General features: G+C 40.7%; 1 protein-coding gene across 2 annotated transcripts; it reads right to left on the bottom strand.

Annotated features, from left to right (window-relative positions):
- Positions 1 to 766: 766 nt before the first annotated feature.
- Positions 767 to 20,846, bottom strand: LOC111857366 (acetylgalactosaminyl-O-glycosyl-glycoprotein beta-1,3-N-acetylglucosaminyltransferase-like). Of its 2 annotated transcripts, none has more exons than XM_072718587.1 (2): positions 19,949 to 20,846; positions 767 to 2,305 (listed from the first exon to the last, which is right to left on the bottom strand). In XM_072718587.1, the coding sequence occupies exons 1-2, from the start codon at positions 19,950 to 19,952 to the stop codon at positions 1,296 to 1,298; spliced, it is 1,014 nt and encodes a 337-aa protein (XP_072574688.1). In that variant the 5' UTR covers positions 19,953 to 20,846; the 3' UTR covers positions 767 to 1,295. The 2 variants fall into 2 exon arrangements, with proteins under 2 accessions (XP_072574688.1, XP_023693906.2); XM_023838138.2 differs by lacking the exon at positions 19,949 to 20,846 and adding an exon at positions 8,229 to 9,023.
- Positions 20,847 to 22,168: the final 1,322 nt, after the last annotated feature.

Raw genomic sequence — 22,168 nt, 5'->3', positions numbered from 1 at the left:
AGATTTTACTACAAAGGACAAACCTACCACTCTGTGGAATTCCTCTTTAATAACACGCAGAGCTCTATGGACAGGGAACTGTACAAACGTGTGTAAGAAGCGTTAAGTACCAGACATACTGTGCGAACGGCTCTACGCACAGTTGCCTTTCCTATATGCTCTGCGTCGCCCATATTGTACAAAAAATGCCCTGACGCCAAAAACCGAAGTGCTATGCACAGGATGTTTTCTGTGCTAAGCGCAGACCCGCGGTTTGGGTTTGTGACATTTGCAATATGCGGTTTCAAGAGATGTTAAGTAAATGAACGATTCTTTTGAAAACTGATAACGCTTTTTCAAATAATCATTAGGAAATGACAAGACATCAATACGCGGTCTTATAACTGTCTCCCGGCGAAAAAAACCTTGTATAATTTATGCCTCCACGTTCACAGGATCGTCATCAAAAGGGCACGCCATGCTCAGTAACCTTCTGCAACAAACTTACCCTGGAACATAACCTGCTACTGAGCAGGTTATCTTCAGGGAGTAAGCTGCTATGGTTACGTACATACCCAGAAAGTTAACCTCCGTTTTTGGAACCGAAAGTTGAGGTTATCCACTAACTTACCCTTAAACTTACCCGGGTATGTCACATAACCTGCTTTCTGGAATACCCCCCAGAATGACATATAAGGGCAGCCCTGGAAACACAGAAGTGCTAGTAAACTTCTTTGTAGTCACTCAGAGTAAATACATATGACTGGCTCTTTGGTAAACAGGCCACTTTGTAAAAACAACTTGGAAAAAGCTTTAATTAAAACATTTAAAATTCACACAGAATCATATAAAAAAAAAATCTAAATACAAACTCTTGCATTGTGGACAGCTTTATCCAAACCAGCTAGCATATCAGTTTTGGGCCCAAGATGAAGCTTACACGTCACACTAGTAAATTTACAAGCATTTGCTTACATGGCCACGCCCGGCTTCATTCGCAAAGTGCGAGGAATCCTTCAGATCCTGTCTGTCTAAGCTGACCACATAGATCTGACTGACCACATAGATCTATCTGGCTTGTTGGGTGCAGGGAACAGAGGAACTTAGGCTGAAGAGATGCCAAGGTTCTGTGCCTCACAGGCTAGCCAGCTATGCCACGATTCCTTATAAGTAAACATGCTACAGTAATGTTGCAAACATGACACTGGAAGGCTTAAATACAGTACCTATAATGAATGTCTTTGGCTCATTTATGCAGAACCTTTTGCAAAATATTACGCCATATGTGAACAAATGGAAGTAGCAATGTGTCCCTCCTACAGGCCTAGTTGTGATGTAAAGTTATCACACTTGTGTCCTTGACTCTTATAAAAATCCCACAGTAAGTACTGTTGATTCGACTCTAGTCTGTGTAGCACCAGAACCCCCCAGTAGATACAGGGGTGCTGTGAGGGGTCGAACTCAATGGGCATGAAGCCCTGGTGATGCCTGGCACTGATATTAGCTACCTCTGCACACATGCCCACATAAACATCATCAATGGGAAAGAGCAGCACTTCAGAGGAGGCTTGCAGCAGCAGGCGGATGGTTTTGTTGGATATCAGGTAGCCACCTCCTCCCATGTATGGAGGATAGGCCCCAGAGTACAGTGACCACGGAACGTAGTATTTGTTCCACCACAAGCGTACAGGAAATGTGTTAACAAACAGGCGGCCCATATACAGAGGCTCTACGTGGGTTGGAGGTCCCCGCAGGAAGTCCAGCACACGCTCCACATCAACAAACACGTCATCGTCCCCTTTGAGCACATAACGGATGGAGCCCATGCAATGGTCCTGGAACCAGTGCCAGAAGAGTAACTCCTTCAGGGTCACATTGTAGAAGGACTCCTGGAAGTCCCACTGGAGGATGTCCCTGTATAGATTGTTCTCCTCCATCACCATGGAGTTCAGGGCTGTGGCGTACGGCCCCACCCCCTTGTCCGGGATGCTAAGCAGGAACACCCGTCTTACGACCTGCTCGGACTGAAGGCGATCCTTCCCCCAAGTGTTTCGGATAGCCTGTCGCTGCTCAAAGTTGGAAATGTGCGACTTCACTGCAAGCAAAAGGGTGATGGGTCTCCGGGATGGGCAAATTCGGGGCCCATGCAGCAGAGGGTAGGTCTTAACTTGCCGAGACAGCAAGAAGGCCTGGTGAAGGCTGGACTGCCACTCGCCAGTAAGCCCGTCGTTGTAAAACAGGACGAGCAGCAGAGCTGAGGTTGATAGGAAGAACATTGTGTACAGAAGCCTTCGAGGTAGGGATGGAGCCTTCTTCAGCTGTGCCGCTGCAGGGAAAAAAAGAGAGAAGGTAAGGCTGGGGGCAAAAAGATATGGGGGGGGGCAAGGCTGGAGTACCCCCATGACGGGATTCACATTCGTATTTACATTTATTTATTTAGCTATGCTATTGTCAAACCATACAGCTGTCAAAGGAGCCAAGGAAGGTCAAGGTGGTGCTAGGATAAGCGATCAGTGACTAGTGCAAGATGGGAGCTAGAACTGTAAAAAGGAGATTAGTGTCTCGAAAAAAGCAATACAAGTGAACAAGAGTCTAAATATTCTCCAGGAAGTGCAAAATTCAACAACATATTAAGCACTGTCAAGTCAAAATCACTGGAAACAGGAACAGTCAACAATGACAGAAAGCTGGGTCAGTGGAAGGGGATGAGGTTAGATCAGGTGTTTCAGGAAGAGGTGGGTCTTCATATTTTAAACGGAAGATTTGACTGTAACACAAATGCAATTCTCCAGCAAATTTCAGATCATTTCAGATCATTTTAAGAGCAAAATCACATGCATTAATAGCCATCTTTTTATTTGCATAATGTCTTGTCATTATTATTATTTATTTGTACTGTATTATTACTGTTCCGATTTACCTACATATTCAACTAAAAGGCAGACTTAAGGAATTAATCTTGTTCATAACCTGAGGACTGCCTGTAAACCCCACCGCTGGTCCTGTACCTGGCTGAACAAAAAGCACCTCGGAAGGGGACTAAGAAAGGTCCAGGAACTACCTCCTGCAGTGGGAAGGTATCCCCTCCTGATGGAAACTATATAATTGCATGCATGACACAACAGAAATGTGATCAATGCATGCATAGATCTGGACACAACAACAATGCTGAGGCAGTCGACAGTCTGCAGGAATCCACCAGTTGCACAGAGAGAGAGAGCTGTTAGAAGCTACACAGTGGGACTGAGGTAAGAATTTCAGTGTGGTCTGCTGCTTAATTCATCCTGAACCAGACCAAGAGCCTCAATATTTCACGCCAAGCCAGCCTGTATTTCTCTATGAATTATGTATTACTGAGATGGTCCAAGACGTTCATGTTCACCCACTGTTATGTCCGCGTGCGTGTGAGTGTGTATGTGGATCCATCTTTCCCTTCAAATCTCGTTCAGCAAGTCTGCCGATCCATTGCCACTGTTTCCATTTCTCTCCATGAACGCCGTGCCAAATCCGGATGAACTGGTTTCCGTCTCCTCATTCCCGTTTCCCGCCTCTCCCCTCATGGACTATAAAATAAAGCCCCACAAAACCCATTGGACAGCTTCTGCTTTAGCTTTTACTATTTTTTTTTGTCTTAGTTTGTGATTATTGTATTTGACTGCCCGTCACGATCCGTTTCGGGTTTTCGGTACACTCTCTTTCGGATTTCGATTTGGCCATTATACTCTTGTGTTTGTCTTTGATATTTTGACCTATTATCTGATTAACGACTACTCTTTGGATTACGGATTAGATTTGGTTGCCCCGTGTAAATACTATGTAAATTCTTTGTACATAGAATATATATGTGTAAAGGTTGCAGGGAGTGGCTGCCATTTGTTTTTTTTGTGTGCAACATTTTGTCTCCGTTTTGTGCTTAGAAAGGGTTAGGTTAGTGACTGTCTCGTTTTATTTTTCTTTTGGGTTAGGGAAGTTTTCATTGGTATGCTTGTAGGTAGTTAACTGGGTTTTGTTTGTTGTGTTGCCCTTTGTCACTCCCGAAGTTCACCCTGGCGTTCACTTATCCCACATTTCCCATATATACCTATATCCGTCTCCGTTAATATCATCGCCCTGGGTGTTAATTATTTCCCGACCTCCATACCCTCTACCCCCCCCCCCCCCCCTTCTTTCCTGCTCTTATCGCTGCTTACGCCCCGACCGTAGACCGGGACGTAACGCAGCAAAACCGTATTTAGATCAGCAACTTGGCCTCTTGGACAAACTGCCTGACACACAGCACAGCCTCAGAAAAGCAACCATTGTCACTGACAGTAGTAAGGGATGATACACCTTCCCACATCAAAGGATGACTTAACACACAGCAAGCTTGATTGGTTAGCTCATCATGTACACAAGTTATGAAAAATTCAGAATAAATTAATTGTTCCAAATTCCATTCAATAATTGGAATTTGAATTGAATTAACCATACCCCACAGGATGTTGAATTGGAATTTGAAATGTATTGGTAGGAAGAAGAATTTAAGTCATTTTAATTCAAAGAAATTCAATGTAATCACACAACACAGGAATGGCATTCAATCTAGAAAGACAAATAATTACATAATAGATTTACTTTCTAGACAGCATATGTATATACTGACCTTGGGTATGTAGAAGGGAGTGAAAAGTACTTTATTTTATTTGCATGAAGACAAACATTGTGTATAAGTTTTAGCCTGTTCTAACAACATACATTTGGTTTATGATGGCCCTCCTTTTTCATTGCCACATAGTTATTCTTTTGGCATATTTAACCATTTGTTTGTCTTACCATTTTTGAGGAGTCTACAGTAGCCTGAGTGTCCATGGGTTGTCAGACGGATAGGGTTGTGATAGGGTTATTGTATGACGTTTACCATAGTAAACTATTGTTAAAAGCTGCACAGCATGCACCTCCACCTTGGATATGAAATTTTATGAATTCAATTCATTTTTCATTCTCCTTCATTAAAATTTGAATTACAATTTTGCACAGTTTTCATTTATTTAATTAGAATTTGATCATTTCTGAATGCTGCACAGCCATGCTATGTAATCAGATTGTATACTGGTGTTAAAGCTACAATGAGGCCTTTTACACAAATATATGCCTACATTATAAATTTAGAATTTGGTGATCAGTGGTCATTGTTGACACACCACAGCATAACAATAAAATGTGGCCTCTGCATTTAACCCATATGTAACATAGCAGGGGGCAGCTAATTCAGCGCCCGGGGAGCAGTGCTTGGGGACGGTACCTTGCTCAGGGTACCTCAGTGGTGCCTTGCTGGTCGGGGATTCGAACCAGCAATCTTTCAATTACAAGTGTGCTTCCCTAACCATTAAGCCACCACTGCCAAAATTTTACAAGTAAATAAACAAGTCAGTCAGTGGTCTTGGCCCAGTTTACATAACATGGGGCTTGGATCAAATGTTTAAAACCAAGCTTAATACATTCCAATTACAGTGTGCTTTTTACTACACATTCATTAATCAATGTTGACGCTATTTATTGTATTCTTATTGTCTTTTACTTGTATAGTCTTTTCCCCCGATTTACTTTGTTACTGTTATTTGGGGAAAAATTTATGTACAGCTCTTAGAATGACCTCTGCGTTTGAAAATATGATATATAAATGAAATTGCCTTTCCTAGATTATAATTTTATATTGTAACATTGACCAATTAGAGTGATATCTGTACCCACGAGCGTAATTGGTTTGAAGACACAGCACGTGGGTACAAACAATTTTTCCCATAAGGAATAATGGGAAAGGGATTAATTGGTTTTCCGGCCCCAAAATACCCACATACAAAACATTTATAGGCACAATAATTGAGCTTTTAGTGACAATATAAGTAGTATTGATTGAGAATATCATATTTTTCGGCATATTACTCACACTTTCATCATTAAATGCGGCGTAGCCTACATCGAGCATAAAAAATGTTGCTAACAATAAAACATTGAAAAACAAGCCTACATTTTACAGTAAATTGTGTTACTAATAAAAAAAAATGTAGAAAAAAGGGCAAATTATCGGTGCTATCACAAATTTAAAGTTGAACATCATTTTATTACAATTAACTATTAGTGTAGTTTAAACATTACATCAAATAGAACAGTAACATAATATTTAACAAATTACAATTATTAATAAACAATAAAACAATAGCTTAATAAAAGTTAGTTTTTACATATTATGTACAACATATACAAAACCATGTTTTGTTTGGGTGATTTTCTGTGTAGATCCAATGTGACGAGTGCATGTTGTGGACACATGTGAAATGCACAGACCTCACAGAACAGGAAATTGACACCATCAGTATTTCACAAAACTTTCACAAATCAGGGTGAGTCCTTCTAGGATAGATGAAGGTGTGAAAGTTTTGATTTGGTCAGTCAGAGGTCATCTTGGTAATTATTAGGGCCTTTAATCAGTCATAACTCTTAAAATATGACTTGTGAAAGCTTTAACAAATCAATGTCAGTGTCTGAGGGGTATATGAAGATGTGAAAGGTCTTTGGTTGACCATCACAAGTCATCTTGATCAGTTTTAACCAGTTTAAATGCATGTATGATTCATGGAATTATTAAAATGTGTATTTGGGCTATACTGTTGGTCCACCTTAAGAACTATCTGTCCGGTCCTCCTTAAAACGCGCGTTTTTCAATGTGTTTTTTATGGGTTTACACGCGATATATGGACTAATTATCAGTTGTGAAATTTTTCACAAATCAGGATGTTTAATATGAGACGCTTTTTGAGTCATGAGGACGTCTGGTTTTGACGTGAGAAGCTAATGAAAATAACTGGTCAAAATACATTAAAGGCTGTTTTTACGCAATGTATTTATATTTTCTGAATTCACACAACAGGACTATCACAAGGAACCATAATTCGTATTCGTGCATATATAAGGTTTTTATGGCCGTTTGCAACGTGAAAAACGAACCGCAAACTAACTTTACCGACGTGATGTACGTTACGTATCATAGCACCGCTCTGGTGGCATGTCGCACCAACTCAAAACAGCTGTTAGAATGAGCCAGCTGAAGCAATCGAAAGAAATCGTATCGTATCTTTTCGTTCCATTTAACTGTGCGTTTCAGTTTAATAGATTTTTTAAAACTAAAGTTACCGCTGACCCGGGTGCGCAAGTTTCCGTTGTTCCCCATTGTTTATGCATTTAGAGATAACTAGGCGGGCGGGCTCGCGGTAACGCTCGTGGCTCCAAACATTGCTCGTGAGTACACTGAGATTTTATTAAATAAAAAGGCTCGTGACTCAAGTTTCCCTTGTTCCCCATTGTTTGTGCATTTAGAGATAACGAGGCAGGCGGGCGGGCTCGCGGTACCGCTCGTGGCTCCAAACATTGCTCGTGGGTACATTGAGATTTTATTTTAAAAAAATGCTCGTGACTCAAGTTACTCGTGGCCTCAGACGCTCGTGGTTACAGGTACCACTGCATTATTGTTGTTGCTGTTATTGTAGTGCTACGAAAAATCGTCAGTGTATTTTTTCTGATCAGTTAGAGCGACCTCTGTTTATCTGTGACAGAATTATAGCTGTCAAAATATAGTCCGACGCTGAACATCATGCGTGTGTGTGTTCAGTCGTTAAATTGACGAACGAGATTACGTAGTGCTTTAGTTAGGAAGGGTTTAGGGGAATACTTAAGGGAGTACGAGAAAACGAAGTACTAAGCGGTACGAAGCTCTTGGAAAGGCATTCGAGGTTGTGGCTTAAAGTAATACTTTAATGTGAATCACATACAACGAATTATTTTAGTTAAAACAAAACAACAAAGTTTATACGACATAAGCTAATTATGATCAGGTTAGAGCTCCAAGGAACCAATTGAAACCGCTAAACTGATGCAACTTTACTGCCCCCATTATAACGAACTATACCATTTAAAAGGAGAAAACGCTTGACCCCGGCTTTCTTTTAACAGTGACATTAGACGATTAACGAGTAACCAGATAAGTACACGTGGGATCGTAGTAAATCTGCTATGGCAGCGATCGTCCTCCATTGTAATTTGATGTATAATTTCACCGAAATACAGGTTGAATGCCTGCTGAGACATGTTTAGAAGACCACAGTTTAGTTAAAACTGTAACGAATCTGGCGAAAACCGGCGTGGGAGCCGTCATTCATGAAACGATTCGCTTTAAAAGGCTTAAAAGTGGGGAAAATATGAATGAATGAACTCACCCATCTCCTGCTGTATATCCGACCGCTTGAAATGCGGGCCTAAGGTTCCGTTTTACGATCCTTCATTAAATCCCAGGCCTTTTACCACCACTCATTCCTAATATTGTGAGGGGCTGCGATGGGATGGATGCAAACCAGCAAATGGGCGTAGCGGCCACGGTCGCGATGGTCGAAATCACCGTGGCATCTTTCCGCGTATAGAGGCGCTTCCGCGTTTCTGTTGATTATTTATTTATCGTCTGCGCAAACAATTAAACAATGACTCGTTTTCATTTAGTTGTCATATGCATTATTTCTGTTGCCTAACCTACACTATAATTTATATTGCAACATTGGCCAATTATTATTGTCATCATTATTATTGTTGTCCTAAAAAGAACTTAAGTGATTTGTCAAAAAAATTATCAATTTGTATCTTTGAGGGCACAATTACTTGTCACTGGTGCTGTTCCCTCACGACTTTTAGTCTAGACCCTAGCTGTACGTAAATGTACCTTTTAAGATAAAGAAATTGATCATGAGAAACATTTTTGTACCATTGGAAGTACAATTATATATGTACCGGGGCGATACCCTTTTTTCTTACAGCGTATGTTTTAAATAATCATTTAGGGCGACTTCTGTCTCTGTGAAAGAATAGTAAAAGTACAAAGTGCGACGCTGAAAGTAAGGAGTGGGTGTGTTCGCCCCTTAAATTTAGGAACGAGATCACCTACTGGTTTCGTCACTAGGGGTTTCGGGAGGAACTTTCGGGAAAAACTTCCAGCAGCTGCAGCAGCGCAAATTGGTGACGTCAGCCCGTCTTTGCAGTTTCCCAGTCACTTGTGCACATCATAAAAACAATGTCCCATTATTTGGAATTGCACAAACTGCAAATGCTTTGACACATTCATGCAAATGATTATTTGCAATTTTCTGGTGTTTCCTACATTACCAACTGCTTAGGTCATGTGGATCAAAAAGTATTATACTGGTTCTCTGTCATACCATCCAAAGCATCTAGGCATTAGATCATTGCATTGAAAATGGTTAAACCATTTGTCATAATCTGTCAAACATATTTTCCATACATTTGTATTAGACTTTTTATATATAAGTGTGTCCTGAATTGATGAATTGCTCTCAGATGAATCTTGACTTTCACTAATGGAGGGAATTTTTGAAATGTTAGATCAACCAATAATCAACCAGTTCTCTAAAATATCTGAGAGATGCATCTCGTGAATCTTCAACTGGCAAGCTTATATTGTCAGAGGGTTACAGTTTATGACAATGAGAGAAGAAGGAAATGAACAGAGTGAACAGCTGGTAATAAGAAGAGGAGTAAGGCTGCATGGTGGATGGGCAGGAAGGCAAAACAGAGGATAGTTTAACATTGATAAATGTAAGGTAATCTATGCAGGGAGCAAAACTATATAAAGTACAGATATTTTATGGGTTCCACTGAAATAAAGATAGCTGATTCGGGAGAACATTTTAAAACGAATTTGATGAAGCACTTCTTTACGCAGTGTGTAGTTAGAGTATAGAATAGTCTTCCTACTAGTGGAACGCAAGCTAAAACCTTGGGTTCCTTTAAATCAGAGAGAGATTTTAACAACTGAGCGATTGAGAACTTACAAATAGTGTGGTTAAACTTACAAGGCTTAATTTACATAAGAACATAAGAAATTTACAAACGAGAGGAGGCCATTCGACCCATCAAGCTCGTTTGGGGAGAACTTAACTAATACTGTAGCTCAGAGTTGTTAAAATCTTATCTAGCTCTTGTATACCTGGATCATGTCCCCCCTTAGTCTCCTTTGCTCAAGAATGAACAGATTGAACTCAACTAACCTCTCCTCATAAGACATCCCTCTAAGACCAGGAATCATTCTTGTAGCCCTACGTCGAAGCCATTCCAAGGCAGCAATGTCCTTTTTAAGGTATGGTGACCAAACCTGCACACAATATTCTAGGTGGGGTCTTATCAAGGAATTGTATAATCTTAGCATCACCTCACTTGACTTAAACTCCACACACCTAGAGATGTAACTGTAAGGCTGGAGGCCTTGCAGGCCCCGTCGGTCTGAGCTCTGGCAAGCCTGTAATGCTCCACCCAGTGTCCTGAAGCAAAGGTCCACCGGCTCCGACAAGACTGGACCCAAATCATCTGATCACCACATCAAAAGGGACATCTCACCCGCACTGGGCGGCCAGAACCCTGCAGCCAAATTCCAGCGACAAGGCCTGGCTGTGTCAAGAAACAGATGCATCATACTCTCGCTAACTCACACCAATACAGGAGGTATTACCCCAGACTAACATTAAGGAAACATACACCCATGTTTGGTCTCGTTTGAAATCAAATTCGTTTTGTCATTCAAAGTAGGTCTAATAGGATTTTTTAAATTTCACGTAACGCTGTCAGTGAAATTTTATTTTATAGAGACGCAGCAGCAGCATCAACAGAAAAAATTGAGGAATTTAAAATGTAGATGCTTAACCTGTATATTCTTTAGACTATTAAGACCATTGATTCCTTTATTTTTAAGCCTATTTTTGTGTAGAATGCCATTGCCAAACGTGTATGTTGCTTAAAAATAAATATTTTCTGAGTGGCAATGTTGCCGTTGCTCATATTTTTTTATGATATAAGGCTTCGGTTTAAGGTGACATTTGTTAGGCATGCAGATTATTTGTCTCTCTTTTAAATTGGAGCGAGCATGGAGCGATTTGACTGGAGCGGGAGGAAATTTTAGTGTAGCGAAGAGCGGTGTTGTGCAGAGCGACTTAGTGTGAATTAGAGCGGAGGAGCGGGCGGAGCCAACAGCCTCGTGAGCGATGAGTGGAAATTCTCACCGCTCCACTCCGCTCACATGCTCTGGTAATCAGAGCTCACACATAGTGCTGTATGAATCTTCATCTGTAATCAGATATTTTCTGCAGTTACTATGTGTCCACTCAGCTGAGGTATGGAATTGTTGTATACTTTTAATTGGATTATATAGTTTAGGAATTGAGGCCACATGTTAGAATTACTGTTATGTTATATTTGATTAAATTGATGTGATATATATTAATTGTGAATAAACTGTGTTTTGATTACTTCTTGGCTGCCTGCTAAACCTCTGCATGTTCCTCAGAGACTGGGGTTATTCTAACAATCTCTTGAAGGCTCTGCCTCGACCCCATTTCTCCGGGACTCGATGCGACTGCCCAAGTTGAGTTACGGTGAATACCGGCTCAGCCTCTGAGGTGCGCACACGCTGGGTTACGGTAAAAGTCCGGCCCAGCCTCTGAGGCGCGCACACGCTGGGTTACGGTAAAAGTCCGGCCCAGCCTCTGAGGCGCGCACACGCTGGGTTACAGCAAAGTCCGGCCCAGCCTCTGAGGCGCGCACACGTTGGGTTACGGTAAAAGTCCGGCCCAGCCTCTGAGGCGCGCACACGCTGGGTTACGGTAAAAGACTGGCTCATTTAGATTTAGTTTTGCTGGAAACTGGTATGAAGTCCTCTTGCACTTGCAAAAATATGCTTTTAAAAAATTACCATATCTCTTCAACAGTTTTGCTGTTGAATTCCATCCAGTTTATAGTTTCAGTCTCATACCATTAAAGTTAGCCTTACTAACATTGGGCCTGATTCACCAGTATTTTCATAAGAATTCTCTTAAATTAGTTCCTACAAAATTTAAGAACAACCTACGTCGGATTCATGAGGTGTTCTTAAGTAGCAGAATTGTTCGCACCTTTGTTCTTAAGAATGATGAATCCCAAGTCTTCGTAACTGAAAGTGCTTGCAAGTTTGTCCTAATTAGCATAGGGAAACGCCCTGCAATTTCCCATAAAAGGGCATGAGACTGTAGGACCGTGTGCAAGGAATGGCGAAGAGACACATAGGCTGTGGGCCGCTTGGTACGAAGAGGAAAAAAAAACTTCAGTAATGCTGAAGTAGAAGTATTAATACAGTAAAATCCCGTTATAGTGGACTAGCTTATAATGGTCCCAGCCGTGCGCCTTCATGAACATGCAGAAAAAGCATCGGATATAGCGGACTCGCATATAACGGAATTTCGCTTATAAAGGACAGACAATTTGGTCCCCAGGGCCACTTTTAGCTGTAGTTTTGTTGGGCTATAACGGAAATGTAGCTCCGCCTACAAGGCGCGTGGCGTGCCGGTGATATCCAGCGTAGATACGGAGTCGGGATTATTAATAGTCACGCATCTGGTCAGGTAAAGTTGGATTACTACATGTACAATATAATAATCTATACCACAAGTGTGTCTGCTGGGGTGTGGCATGAGTAAATGGTGTCCTGTAGTTGTGTTCTGGGCATACAGCAACTCTGGATATAACAGACTGTTTTGCCAGGTCCCTTGAAGTCTGTTATAAGTGGATTTTACTGTACAGGAGGTAAATGCAAATAGACACATATTATTTAGTAGCGTAACCAGTGGATATAAAGCCCCAAAGAAAGCTGATACATGGAAAGATATCACCTTCTCTGTGAATGTTGTGTGCCAAATAAATCTAAATGATCTTCAAACATGCGTTCCCTTCTCAGAGCACGATTGGCAAGCTCTTCAAGAAGTAACAGAAATGCCATTTTGATAGCAAGGCCAATGCGCAGAAACAGACCTATTTATAATCCGCATGATTGCCATTACTACCATGAAAATAATTTTTACACTTTAAAATTATTTTTTATATTTTACTTTTATAAATTATTAAAATACTATCATTTTATCAACTGTAGACTGAACAAAACTGCTATAACCGATTATTTTGAACAAACTATCATTATTCAAATGTGCGTACGAATGGTCTTGAGTTCGCGTAGATTCTGTTCTTAGCTAAGAACAAATTCAGATAAGAAAACATTGATGAATGTCAGAATCTTCGTAAAAAAAATGCGCACGTGGGGTTTAATTAAGAACAAATTTATTCGTAAGAACGGTTGGTGAATGAGGCCCATTGTATATTTTTGGTTTGGACTTTGCTCTTCAGACACTAAAATTAACCTCAAATTTAACCACGTTGTGATCACTATTGTCCAGTGGTTCTAAAACCTCAAATTTTCCAATCCTATCCTGGTTATTAGAGAAAACAAGATCAAGAAGGGCTTCTCCCCTGGTAGGGGTATTAACAAACTGAGTAAAAAAAACAATCCTGTACTAATTCCACCATCTCAAGTTCATTTACAGAAGAGCCAGAGACTGTGTCCCACTGTATCCCAGGTAAATTAAAATCAACATAACCACCACATCATTTTTATTACTCATAATCCTGATGTCGTTATATAACATTCTGCTTTCCTCTGCAGCTACATTAGGTGCGCTATAACAAACACCGACAATCAGGCCATTTGAGTTTTTAGCATCAAGTTTTACCCATACAGCTTCTGTACTTTTATGTTTATCAGTGAGCTCCCTTGCCTGCAAGTTCTTTCACATATACTGCAGCACCACCTCCCTTCTTGCCTATCCGGTCTCTGTGGAACAACGTGTAACCATCCATATTGCATTCTTCTCCATCATTGTCACTCATCCATGTTTCTGTTAGTCCTATAATATCGTAAGAGTCTGATGAAATAAAAGCCTCTAAATCGTGTATTTTGTTTCTAATACTCCTAGCCTTTAAGTACAGACTGTGAAGGATAGGCCTTTTACAGTGCCCACTTTTAATATTAATTGGGGCATTCCGTCTCACCCCACCTATATTCTTAACTAACCTCCCTTCCCCCCCAGTCCCTAGTTAAAGATTCAGGATTAAAGATGTTTATTCGTCACGTACACAGTCGTACACATACAACATGTAGTGGAATGTAATCAGCTGTGCATGATAAAATATAGAGAAAAAATAATGAAAAATAATTCAATAATAATTGTTCAGCAGTACATAATCTATACATAAGTGATAGGTAAGAGGTATACTGCTGTGCAATACAATGTGCAAGAGGTTTGAGGTGTGTGCCAATGATTTGAACAGTGTGAAAGCAGGCACTGAGTACTGTCCTGGTTTAGGAGCCTTATGACCTGGGGAAAAAAGCTCCTCCTTGACCTTTCCGTTCTGGTAATAAGGCTGCAGAAGTGTTTGCCTGCATTCAGCAGGCAAAACAGAAAGTTATTGAGGTGGGAGGGATCCTTGAAGATTTTTATTGCTCTGGTCCTGCAGCGGCTGTTGTAGATTTCTTGTAAGGAGGGCAAGGCAGAAGTGGTGCAGCGACCAACTGCTCTAACCACATTCTGCAGGGCTTTCCGGTCCTGGGCGTAGCAGTTACCAAACCATGATGCTCATGGTCAGGATGCTCTCTATGGCAGCCAAGTAGAATGCCTTAAGGACAGCAGGAGAGACCTTTAAACATAGAAGGCGATAGGAGTTTAAACATTCCTCAACTACTCTACATATACGCCTCCCCAATACACTGGTTCAGATGCAACCCATCCAGCTTGAGCTGTTCCAGAAGGTCCTCCAGTGCCCCATATACCTGAACCCCTCTTTCCTACACCACCATTTTAGCCAGGCGTTTAATCTCTTTATCTCAGCTAACTTAGCCTGGCTTGCACGTGGCACAGGAAGTATTCCAGAGAATACCACAGTGGATGTTCTGCTTCTAAGCTTATCCATGACTTCTATAAATTATCCTGCAGAACAACCCTCCTGCCCTTGCCTATGTCGTTGGTACCAACATGCACCATGACCACTGGATCCACCCCTACCTCCCCAATCTCTTCCGGCTCTAAAGCTAGAAGCACCTGAAAGCGGTTAGACACAATCACTTCAGGTGATGCCGCCTCTGTAAACTGTGTACGCCCTTTTCTACATCTATGACCTACATTCACCCAGCTCTCTCAACCTCTCTGCCCTTCATTCTCCCCCCTCCCCGCTTGTGACGTACACACTGTCTCCCTAAAAGGCGTGTTAACTCTCTCCTCTAACTCCTTGTGTCGGATGAGAGCTAGTTGCTCCTTGTGGTCACAAACCTTGACCATGAGTGAGTCCACTAACCTACATGGCTCGCAGATGAATTCCAACTGGACACAAACATCCAGAAGGGCAAACATCTTGCAAACACAACACTGAGCTGGCCCCATAATTACCTAACTTGCTACGACACCGTCCTTTACTCCCAGCCCAGTATATTAATATAGTGTATTTAACTTTAAGTTGATTATTGTATTAACTATACTGTACGTTAATTTAAAGTGCCGAGCACAATTAAACACTAAGTTAACACTTAAAACGGAACTTTTTAAAATGATCTGATAGGGTCAGAAATAAAAAACCTTTGAAATCAAACTTTTAAAATAACCAAATTAACAATTACTTACCCAAGAATAACTTCCTACTGAACCACGAATAACTAAAATAAAGCGAAGTTGCTCTTTTGGGAGGCTGAAAAAACACAAAAAACCCTCTCAAAGTAGACTACTGCCGGAGTGGAAAATGTCCTCCCCCCGCGGGTGTTTCTTGCGAAGTTACACGGACAGAAATGCCGTAGCCGCAACTCAATCACTGTTCATAACACTTGCGCTGTTTATTAACAAAAACAGACAAGCCCTTTCGCCAACCGAAAAAATAACATAATATAAAAACAGCCACCCACGTAAACTGTACTGGCACAAACACTCAAATATACTTCCAAACAATTTCAATCAACCGCTTCAACAAGTGCACACCACGTCTACACCAGTCCCTCACAGTGAAACAATCCCAGCAGCAACTACAGAACTGCTGTAAGTTGCAAATTCATTTGAAGTAATAATAAACTGAAACCTAAATTATAGTTCTAAAAGAGCTGTTCCGAGTTAAAAAGGTCTTTCACAAGCAATCTCATTGGGTGCATTTTAATTAGTAACATCTTTGCAATAAAATAAAACACCAAACATTTGCGTTTAGTATCGCTTTGGCAGCCAATGACTACAGCTGCGATTAATAGCAAAATGGCAAGAACAGAGCTGAACGAGTCAGTCAAAATGTCACTTAACAGAAAGAATAAGAAGAAGTTGTGTGGAGATACGGTAAGCATCGCTTCTCAATGGACTTTTATGAAACCAAGAAAAACACAAAATTTTTACAGAATTAAGCAAGTACCCCAAGACTTTGTGAGCATCGCATCACACACACACACACACGTACAGGTTATAGTTTGCGACCCACTAAAGGATACTGATGGAATTCCTCCCACCCTATTCTCCATACCGTAACCCATTTGAGAAGTTCTACTCTGCATGGAGGTGGGGTTTACGATCGGCAACCACATACTCAGGTGACACTGTTGCCTGCCATGGGTGCAGCATGTAAGGGCATCACAGCAGATGCCCGCAGAGGCTAGATGTGACATAGCACAAGATTCTTTCCACACTGCATTGCAAGCGAAGTTATCCGTTGTGATGTGGATGAGAATCTGTAGCCCGACAGACAGGAATGTCAGGAGGTATAGAGGGACTGATCTGTAATTCCTTGTACAGCACTGCATGTACAATTCTGCCTAAGAGGTGCTTCCTATGTCTACATTTCTAATTTTGTATTTTTTCCTCCTGTGTGCTATGCCTTTGTCTGTTTTTCCTGTATTGCAATGATATGTTCTGTCAACAAATAACAGCACACACAATACAAGTGTAAATGTGAATCTTGTCCAATATCTTGCAATTAGGGGTGGGCGGTATATTCCAAGCCATAGTCATTACTGGTATGATTGTGTGCCATAACATGGATTGCACTATACTGTCAACATTGCGAGAAGTCAGTCTAATTATTCAACAGCCCATTTATAAGTCAGCAATGCAGGTCAGGCAGGGTGGTGGTTCTAAGGCTAGGGATCTGTGCCAGCAATTGGAAGGTTGCTGGGTTGAATCCCGTGAATGGCAACAGTAATCCTACTCCGTTGGGCCCTTGAGTAAGGCCCTTAACCTGCAATTGCTTCATCCTGGGTATGATGTTAATCTACATCCAGCCCTATGAGGAGGTCCTCCAATTTACAGGGAATAACTTGGGGGTTGATGGCAGGATTGGCACTCCAGCCACCAGAAAAACTCACACTGGTCCATTCAGGCTAGTGTGGTGCTGAGGTATCACCCGCCACATGACTGTACTTCAGGTTCTCATCCCTGAGGTGGCTTTTCGTGTGGTGAGCGCAGCAATGCACTGTAATCAGTGTGCACCCCTTACCTCTATTTACACAAAAATAAAGCATTGTATTTTCTTCAAAGCTTCAGCTGTAATCTGAGTACTTGTCCTTATATAGTATATGTAACCAGTTTATCCGTGTTGTGTGAATTTTCTGTTAAATACAATCTGTCGCTTTGTCGTGATAGCAAATTAACAAATTCAAAATAAACAGATTTTGTGTGATTATGCACTTTAAACAAAAATAACATGTTTACATATATATAGTAGCAAATTAAGAACTATCTGAGGCATCGACAGGAGTCGAGTCTCCAGAAAAGGAGGGCACCTCAGTTATTTTTTAATTCAGTGATCATGGTTGTCACACCACAACGAAATGTGTCCTCTGTGTTTAACCCATATGTGACATAGCAGGGGGCAGCTAATTCAGCGCCCGGGGAGCAGTGCTTGGGGGCGGTACCTTGCTCAGGGTACCTCAGTGGTGCCTTGCTGGTTGGGGATTCGAACCTGCAATCTTTCAATTACGAGTGCGCTTCCCTAACCATTAAGCCACCACTGCCCCAATTATTTGGAACTGGTTAATTTTAAATCATCCAACTCTGAGCAAATTTCAGCATTACGCAAGGTTTGTCACCATGTCCTGATGGCAAAAGTTAGAAACACAAGCAACCAGTTCCATCACTTAAAAAACACACAAAAAAGTTCATATCAAGCTCTGCAGGATTTTTGCAAAAATAAATGCTGTTGATGTTCTTCCTGACCACACTCCCCACAAATGTACAAGCGAATCCAGAACACTGGCTCTGGAGAGTAAACTTCTGTTTTTGTTTTTTTTTTGGTTCACTTGGTCACCTTGACGGGGGAAGAAACTACATTAGCAGAACTAAACGAACAGATTACGGAAATGCAAGATAAATGACACTGTGAGTGGATGCAAATCGCGCATGCGCCAGCATTGAAAGCCAAATATAAATCATCCAATAACTAACTAAATCTACCTAAAAAAAAAAAAAAAAAACTAAAACTGAAAAATGACTAAAAGCAAGTCAAATACAAAAAGTGTACGTCCCCTGTGACAGGCTTTGTCAGTGTCAATAAAGACAATTAAATGAAATTTATGCAAGTACATGAGATGGGCCTTAACTTTCTATAACTGATAAAGGTGCAGGTTTGGCAGATGGTTTGTTCTTTATTACTTGAACAATTAAATACTTTAATAACAGTTTAGAACATGGTTGACTCCGATTAGCAGAGCATGTGCAACTCAAATTCTCGGTTGACTCAGATCCTGTAGTGACCACTGTACATAGTATATTTTATGCATTTATGAGTTTTGTGCATCTTCTACGGGTTTTGCAGAACCCCCCAAAAATCCAGTGTAATTTCTCATGTCGACCCCATGATATATCGAAACCGTAATGGTGAACATCGCGATACAAAAGGGTTGACTGTAATGCATGTAATGTAAAGATAGATAGATAGATAGTTCTCGAGGTGCTTCGCCTTCAGTATTTCTCGCCTTGTACCATGCACTGCTATAATTTTCGCCCTCTGCACCTGCCATTACTTCGCATATAGCCCATACTTGGACTATAGAACAGATCACATTTCCTGTTGACTGTCGGTGTTCAAAAACTCGTTTTACGACCGCTGTTTCCTTTGTAAACTTTATTTACATTATCAATATTCATTTGGAGAACTGCGAACCTGACGTCTACATATAAAAAAACCCTAATTTTAAAAATTTCTAGTTTAATCTAGAAAATGCCTCAACAGACCACATTCGCTTTAGATTGGAGGACGACGAGCGCTATTTTTTACAACGGGGATGCAAATTACTTTTCCTTCCTACTTAATGATCACATAAAAGTACTCGTTGACAGACATAATTGTAATATTTGAACTACTTCGCAGAGCAAAGAATTTGTCTAAAAAGCTCCACATCAAACTTTTTATTTTAAAATAGTGAACTAGAAGGAGACCTTTCAAATCATGTTTTCAGTCCCTTTGAATGGACTTTTATTGTCTTATTTCGGGACCGGGAAACTCGCCTGGCCAATACACTAACAAGACTCCGAGTGTCTTATTAGAAATGGTATGAACAAGAAAAACATACAAATCTTCATTTTCAAACTAACATAGTACTCTATGCGAGTTTACCCCTCAAAGCATGGATTCTTAAAGTTTAAACTATTCACCAAAGTGCATAAGACATAATTATGATCAGGTTAAAGATCCAAGGAACCAATCGAAACCGTTAAACTGATACAACTTTACTGCCCCCATTATAATTAACTATACCATTCAAAAGGAGAAAACGCTTGACCCCGGCTTTCTTTTAACAGTGACATTAGACGATTAACGAGTAACCAGATAAGTACACGTGGGATCGTAGTAAATCTGCTATGGCAGCGATCGTCCTCCATTGTAATTTGATGTATAATTTCACCGAAATACAGGTTGAATGCCTGCTGAGACATGTTTAGAAGACCACAGTTTAGTTAAAACTGTAACGAATCTGGCGAAAACCGGCGTGGGAGCCATCATTCATGAAACGATTCGATTTTAAAGGCTTAAAATTGGGAAAAATATGAATGAAGGAACTCACCCATATCCTGCTGTATGTCCGACCGCTTGAAATGCGGACCTAAGGTTCCGTTTTACGATCCTGCTTTAAATCCCACTAATATTGTGAGTTGCTGCGATGGGATGGATGCAAACCAGCAAACTGTCGTCTCCCCCGGTCGTGATGGCCGAAATCATCGTGGCATCGATCTTTCCGCAAACATGGGGCTTCCCTATTTCTGGGAAATAGGTTCTGCGGTTAACATAACTACTGGCGATTTCAATGTATTTATCACGCGCGAATGTTTTATATATACAACTGACAGACGGATGGAAAACAAATAATGACTTAGTAATGCAAGACATTGTGACTTAAAATAATTGGAATTCTTGTTCCGGGTAGCCAAAATGTGCTTTTAAGTTGTATTTTTATACTTTGAAAATGTCGTTATTGTCGTGGTAGTGCTTCAGAGCATGGAGTTGGTGCGAATTGCCGTTTTTAAACAGCAAAAGCATTAAAACCATCGATACGACCTGAATATCTGCTGCAATGCACGACAAACCCAATAGACTATGGCGGTATAATGCCGCTGTTTAAGATGCAGCTGAGCAAATACAGAGTGTGGCGTGTTTCGGCTTTGCCGAGAAGGGTCTAGCTGCAGCCGCTCAGAACGTGCATTCTCAGCCATAACATTAAGTGCAGGGTAATCAAGCGCTAATTTAGTTCTTGAGGCCAATGTGAACGGTGAAGAGCTACGAGAATGATTCCTGGTCTTAGAGGAATGTCTTACGAGGAGAGGTTAGCGGAACTGAATCTGTTCAGCCTTGAGCAAAGGAGACTAAGGGGGGATATGATTCAGGTCTATAAGATTCTAACGGGTCTGGATGCTGTTCAGCCAAATGACTATTTCAATATTAGTCTAAATACTAGAACTCGTGGCCATAAGTGGAAATTAGCGGGAGAACATTTTAAAACAAATTTGAGGAAGCACTTCTTTACACAGCGTGTAGTCAGAGTATGGAATAGTCTTCCTGCTATTGTAGTGGAAGCTAAAACCATGGGTTCCTTTAAATCAGAGCTAGATAAGATTTTAACAACTCTGAGCTATTAGCTAAGTTCTCCCCAAACGAGCCTGATGGGTGAATGGCCTCCTCTCGTTTGTAAATTTCTTATGTTCTTATGTATGTTATGGTTTATTATTTGTATTACTGAATTATATAGTTAGGGGTGATAGTGGTGCAGTGGTTAGCACTGTTGCGTCACACCTCTGGGACCTGGTTTCAAGTCTCCGCCTGGGTTATAATGTGTGTGGAGTTTGCATGTTCTTGTCGTGGGGTTTCCTCCCACAGTCCAAAAACATGTTGAGGCTAATTGGAGTTACTAAATTGTGAATGGTGTGTGAGTGTGCCCTGTAATGGGTTGGCCCCCTGTCCAGGGTTGTTCCCTGCCTTGTGCCCATTGTTTCCAGGATAGGCTCCAGACCCAGTAGGATAAGCAGGTTGGATAATGGATGGATGGATACAATTATTATTATCTTATGAATGTATTAGTTTCCAGCATATAGTGTTTAGTTGTTCTTGTGGTCTTGAGGAGAACGTTTCTCGGTCTCCTTATGGCAAGGCAAGACAAGTAATTATTATCATACACAGAGGTTATTTAAATTAGATGTTCCTATCGGTTTGTTTTGTTTGTTTTTAATATTTTATCAGAAAAAAATGAACATTTGATTCCTGATGTCGTGTCCAGTGTTCTTTGTTTTTTTCCATCCATCTTTTATTAAGCACTGTTTGGTACCTCATGGCGTATGTAAAGTGTATTACATATTACAGTTCTGATATATAAGATTAATAACACAGAATTGTACACAGTATTTTTTTATTCTGTTTTACTCTTTTTACACACACACACACACACACACATATAAATATGGTGTGTGTGTGTGTGTGTGTATATATGTCATACATGTATGTATGTAACAGTGGTTATATAGAATAAACTAGGGGACGCGCATGTTAGTGAGTTATGATGGTTGCACAATTAATTTTTCCTTGGAATAACAGCGTAAAAAATAAAGTAGCATTGTCTGAACATCAGTGCTCTCGATACTACCACGGCCACGATGCTAATAATTACAAGAGTAACATTTAGTTTGATTAACTTGATCTGGTATTTAAAATCTAACATTTTAAATAAACCAATGGCCAGCCAAACAACATAAATATGCACATGTTAACATGATTAAGAATATTTCATATCGTTCAC

Source organism: Paramormyrops kingsleyae, chromosome 12 (assembly GCF_048594095.1).
Source record: "Paramormyrops kingsleyae isolate MSU_618 chromosome 12, PKINGS_0.4, whole genome shotgun sequence".
Taxonomy (NCBI): domain Eukaryota; kingdom Metazoa; phylum Chordata; class Actinopteri; order Osteoglossiformes; family Mormyridae; genus Paramormyrops; species Paramormyrops kingsleyae.
This window is presented reverse-complemented; position numbering and strand designations above follow the sequence as displayed.